The following is a 6,000-nucleotide window of genomic DNA, read 5'->3' as shown; positions in this document are numbered from 1 at the left end:
ACTATCTTAATGTTTCAGAATTGGTTATTTTACGTTATTTTCAATTTATTGACTTCTTATACAGCTAAATAGGGCATACAAGCTATTATTTGATCTTTCTCTGTCTTATCGTGTCTCTAACCTAACGTGTCCATATGAACAAGATGGGCATTTAGCTGCATGTTTGAAATTTTTTGGTGACATTGAAATTCAATTATAGATATTCTTTTTTCAACATATTTTAATATAAATAAGGCAACATATGAAAAAAATTATTCTAAGAAACCAATTTATGTCAACAAAGACAAATTAATTTACAGTCATTTGATCTACTGACTTTTGTGGTACAATTCAAAACTATTGAGTTGTCAATAGTCAGACCAGACTGTCAAGATTCAACCAGGCCTCTGTTACGAAACAAAAGGTAAAAAGGAACGAAATCGTTTTCGACCCTGCAACTGCGGAACATGTCGATATGGACAAGTCTGAAATACTAACTTCATAAACAGAAAGTGAATCGATGGATAACAGCTTCTCTAAAATCAAAATCTCAGTAAACATATTTAGATTTGCAGCAGACTTTTCAATTGGGAAAACGAAGTAGTTCGTCATAGAACATTACTTACTTCACATCAGTGTGCTCCATTGCTTACTACAACGCAGACTCTCACAGTCACATTGTACACGGAAACAATTAGGAGTTAAAACAATGAACGTAAATTTCAGACCCTTTCCGACAAGAATACTTGATTGCCACAGCTAAAAACAATTGAAAGCTGATAATGAAGAAAGAACAAAACTATTCAACAACTGTGTCCGCATGGACACGCTGGGAAGTTAAGGGATAAACCCACTTGCTTGGTATCTCGCAGTGTATAGTCTGTGAACTGATTTCAAAATGAGTGTATCAAGTGATTGCTCGAGACTGATAAACCGGCACTTGAAGATAACAGGAGGACGTGCTCGGGTGACCCTGTGGCCTGCTGGCCGCGCAGGTGTCTTGATAAGATGCGCCATCCACTATAAAGCTACCACGGCGCTGAGATTTGGCTATCACACGGACCTGACACTACAGTAAGTACGAACTTGATCTGCCATAGCTTCTCGTTAGTGCAAAGTAACTAGATCTACAGGAGTAAGTTTCTACTTTTACGTTAAAATACGGAATTTATTGATAAAAGTGACAGTATTCGTCACAGTAACAATTGTATTTTTATGACAGCATTGACCAAAAACGTAAGCCTTAGTATGTTTGTTAATAATCTTATACCGGCACCATTTGTAGAGTGATTGTATCCATTGATGATCGCTTGGTCATAAAAAACACCATTGTAGGAACAACTTGGATACAAACCTGACCATAAGCTATAAATAAAATACCCTCGGGCTGCAAGAAGGTTTTGTAACTTCTTTAATGCATAGCCGATTTTAAAACTGTCAGCCCCATCATCAGATGCTCCTATGCACAAAGCAAAATTGTCAAAAAAACTATCTTACACCAGCGTTTACAGAACGTAACAGCTTACACCTATGCTTACAGAACATAACAGCATTTCTCATTCGTATATGTGAAAGACGTCAAACTTACCGGTAATGATACCAGGTTAAAATCCTTGTGCTTAACTCAGAATGTACACGAAATTAGTATTACGCGTAGTCAATACCGGACAATAATGTAAACAGCCTTAGAGACATCATAGCAAAACGTTTGTTTAATACCGCGTAATTCTGCTCCTGAACTTGATAACCACACGAATTCGCTTAGAAAGTGAGGCTACAAGTTCGTGGGGCTACGCCACATCCGGGTTGAGCTACTCACTGAGGAGATTTCGATCGCGCAGTTCCTCCAAATTGCGGGGATGCTGAAGCCGGCGTTTAGCCCGCTGTTCCAAAGTGTCTCACAGAACTTCCATGGAATTCAAGTCTGGTGATTTTGCACACCAATAGAGATGTAACAGTGGAGGGAGTGTTCATAATATTAGTCATGTATTCTTTCATCCCGATGAACTTTGATGTTGTCTTTAAGTGGCCGTGTGAGTAATTGGCCTCTTGCGAGGTGACCGACTTAAGATGTTCATTGCATGCAGTTTCCGTCGCGATGTTCTCTCATTAAAATGTGGGGATGGACCTTCATTCGATGTATACAGTAATTCTCGTCGAGTCTGGAACCGATTCTTATTCACTACCCGTGAAATAAATTTGCCACAGTGTTTCGTGGCCATACGTGTTGCACAATTGCTTGTAGAAATGCTGAACAGTCCATTATGAAACACCAACAAATCCAGCAAACTTCACCCACCATATGTCCATGGGAGCAGCCAAATACGATTGCCACATTTTGACACTCTGTTACCTCCTTACATTTACTCATGTATAAGTGCCATGCCTGCGTGAAACATAAATGTTACGCTGATCGACGCTGCGTTACGTTCACATACAAGCAGTGCACGGCCGGGTGAGAACGTGATTTGGTCGCTGCACCATCTGCAAAGGCTTAACGATTCATCTGTGCGGGCGCAAAGGGATGACTAATTTTTTGTCCAGTGAGTTTATTAGGCCACTAATATTTTCCGTCTTTGCACTCTTACGGTACTGTGTATTGATGGTAACCCATTTACAGTTGAATTCAAACCAGTTATAATGGGAATGTGTGTACCACTCCCTACAAGCAGCGAACATTTATGGCTTTAAAAACAAAGCTGTACACTGAAACGGAGTGAATATTAATCTGAAAGAGTACTGAGAAATAATGAAACACTAATGATTGTTTTCAGAATAGACACTCTTTTTAACGCCATCAACGTTTATTGCTTGTCGAGAGTAGTATACGCACTCTCACTACAGACGGTTTGAATTCAGCTGTAAAATTGAAACTGCTAGTATATCAAAACATAAAGTTTCAAGTTGTCGTCCTTTTCTTGTAGGCCATTGGAAGGATAGTAAAAGTAGAATCACAGAGAATTTCATACACCAGCAGACTTTTTGTTAAAATGTAATATGTTGTCGTCGGTTGTACTCAATTTGCCTGATGAATCTGTCTTACGGATGTATGGAATGTACTGCACATTTTGAACCAGATGTTGTACGTTATTTTTGGTGATGTAAGGTTTGCATTCCAAGATTCCAAGACTAGTTGAAGGCATAGCAAAAAATTTCTCCAAGGTCTTGAAAAATTGTGTTTCGTATATTTTAACGAACGAACCTATGTTGTTGATTTGGGTTCATCTTTGAACATCCAGACATTTAATTACTACTTAGTTTCCTATTAGAACGAATATCATATCCACATTTGTTCTCCTATATGAAGGGAGACTTTATATTGCTGCCTGATGATTGTTAAATGTGGCCAAAAGCACAATTATTATTACGCATGACAAGTAGACATGTTGATGAAAGCTGCCAGCAACAGTAGTCGAAACATTTGTTAGCACTGTGCATCATGACGCAGAGAGAAAATCAGAAAAATTACACGGAACTCTCTTTCTCGATACGAGCCCCCTTTAAAATTTTTACAAAAAAAGAGTGAGGAAAACACCTGTTTGACTGAAATCGTCTATTGGGCTTCAAAATGTTCTCCATTTAAACTGTTAAGTTACCTTTTTGATTGTATTGAAATAGGTTCAGGAAACATTTAATCCAATTTGGTGTTGGTACCCCAAAAAGACGATTAAAAGAATCGTTAGACAATTAATAAAGCAAATAGGGGCAATGAGGAGTAATCCGATGTTTTTCTCTGTCAAATAATCAATTGCTCAACGTGTTGTGTGACAAGTGGAATTGCGATCGTGAAGAATGATAACACGTTTTCAGTTGTTTTTTTGATCCCTTTGGCGACTTGTGGAAAACAAATTGTTGTGTACGATTCAGGATTAACTGTTCCTCGTGTCTCTGAGGCAGGGATAGCGATATTTTGAATTTAACGGAAGAAACAGGCGACAATATTCTTGCAAGTGCTTAATGAACGAACCACTAGTATTGCTTTCGGTTTCTCTTGGAATAGCCGTAAAATTAATTAACTACGTAGTTTCGGATTAGAATGAATATATCCACGTATGTTCTCCTGCTACGATGATGAATAAAGATATTACATTTCCTCAGTCGAATATTCTGAGGGTTTTCTTACACTGATTGACACAGGCCTGTTTCCAAATTTCAATGATATTGTCCAGTATCCAGTGGGAAGAGATGTAAAATGGAATAAACGTCAGTCTTCGATATGCCTAAGGGTGCCTCTGATTCTCTGCAGTCATGTTGCACACAGCATGGACGTATTTTGGATCAACAAACCGTCACAAAATTCATCACTTGTGAAAATATTGTGTACGACTTCTTTCACGGTGGTAAGTCGAGGTGGGTTGAAAAGTCGTGCGGCAACTGTAGTCGTAGGAAAACTGGACAGGAGTAGAAATGATTAGGGAACAAATTACAAATTAAAACAGTAAACATAACATTTTCTTAACTCGTATTTCTCCAAGCGGACGAAGACTCATTACAAATGACGCTGCAAGAAATAAGAGTCCAGCAACCGGTGTCAAAAAGGAAGACGCTGCCTGCACTGGAAGAGGGACGATGGTGTCGGAGCCGCGACTAGGCGGCGTCTGCGTAGCATCAGACAGCGGAGAGGCTCGAAACGCGAGTGGGCTGTGTGGCTGCCGTCAGCCAGCCTATACCGCGGCGGCAGCTGGAGGCACGGCTCAGCCGGCGTGCACTGCTGGCTCTACCGGATCCCGCACCACTGCTATCGGCGTCTGACGGAAACTTGCGATTCCGTTGCCAACTTAAAGACGCGCGAGGGGTGTTATCGATAAATGAAACAACAGAAATCACGTCTCCAACAAAAATCTTGAAAGCAATTATAAGCAGTATTTTCTGAAGAAGATTGAGCACCAAAATCAGAATGAAACGATTTAACTCTTCGCTAATGAGTTAGGCGTTACTAAAATCGTTAAAAATCATGCAACAAACACAATAAAGTGAAATTTTCGTTTTTCCGCAACACTGTTTCTTGAAACGGTGGCTGTAATCATACTACTTGGTCAATAATGTAGGTACCATTATTTTCTAAAATAACAAATGACCAATTATGAAACAACAGTAACTGACAACTTTTTAAGCAATTGTTATGTTTCACCACAATTTCACTGTCCAGAGGTCGTTTGTAAAAACTTAAAATTAGACCCTTTCATGTTACTGTCCTTCCAGCGAGTTCCGAGTTCCTTAGTGCAACACACTCGTACAACCCCACAAAGATTGCCGCAGTGTAGCAACGGACACTGGTTCCAGTTTCAGGATGCTGTGGAGAGTTGCGTTGTTGGTGTTGGCGGCCCTGTCCCTGGCAGCCGGGGAGCCCCTGCGCTTCGACGGCCACCGCGTCTACCGCGTGACGCCGAAAAACAAGCACGACGTGCAGTTCCTCAACGCGCTCGCCGGCAAGTACCACAATGACGTAAGTACCCTCTGCCGATGTCAGTTTCAGGTAGATACTTTCACGGTTCTCGCAGTTCTCATACTTACTTACTATAGTTTTGAAATCAGCCTATCATGCTATTACTGCTTATGGTAGTGCACAGCCGTAGCCATTCGTTGTTATTCGAATCATTCATAGAATAAGAATTTGTTCACTTACAAAGCCACGATGCCATACAGCCATATCTTAGAAATAACACTTCTGTTCATTATTGAGGGTCAATGAATGCGACTGTAAGGTAATAGGATCTTTCAAGTAATGCTGCCAGCTGCATTATGTCAATTCACTGACAGTAAATGCGTAACTGGCAGTTCTGTTTACATTACTTCCACCTGAAGTCCTTCCGACACTACTAATTCACTCCGAGGTTTAGTAGAGAAACATGGCCCTTTTGAAGAAACTGGTTCTGTAGCTGCCTGCAATCTTTTAAATGAAACACTGGACATCAAGCTGATGAACGAGTTAGATTTCTACAGAATGGGTGTGGTTTAGGACAAGGGTCATCTTTTAGGACTGTATAGTATAAGAAATCCGTAGCACCACATCTAGTGGTC

General features: G+C 40.2%; 1 protein-coding gene across 1 annotated transcript in view; it reads left to right on the top strand.

Annotated features, from left to right (window-relative positions):
* Positions 1–1,024: 1,024 nt before the first annotated feature.
* The window catches only part of LOC126175155 (zinc carboxypeptidase-like), a 41,670-nt gene continuing 36,694 nt past the window's right edge, over positions 1,025–6,000 (top strand). The window contains exons 1-2 of the mRNA XM_049921732.1: positions 1,025–1,053; positions 5,263–5,425. Coding sequence (XP_049777689.1) covers positions 5,270–5,425 — 156 coding nt within the window. The 5' untranslated portion in view covers positions 1,025–1,053; positions 5,263–5,269. The remainder of the gene's footprint in view (positions 1,054–5,262; positions 5,426–6,000) is intronic.

Source organism: Schistocerca cancellata, chromosome 3 (genome assembly GCF_023864275.1).
Source record: "Schistocerca cancellata isolate TAMUIC-IGC-003103 chromosome 3, iqSchCanc2.1, whole genome shotgun sequence".
Classification (NCBI taxonomy): Eukaryota; Metazoa; Arthropoda; class Insecta; order Orthoptera; family Acrididae; genus Schistocerca; species Schistocerca cancellata.
Note: the sequence above shows the minus strand (reverse complement) of the source record. Positions and strands in the feature narration are given on the sequence as shown.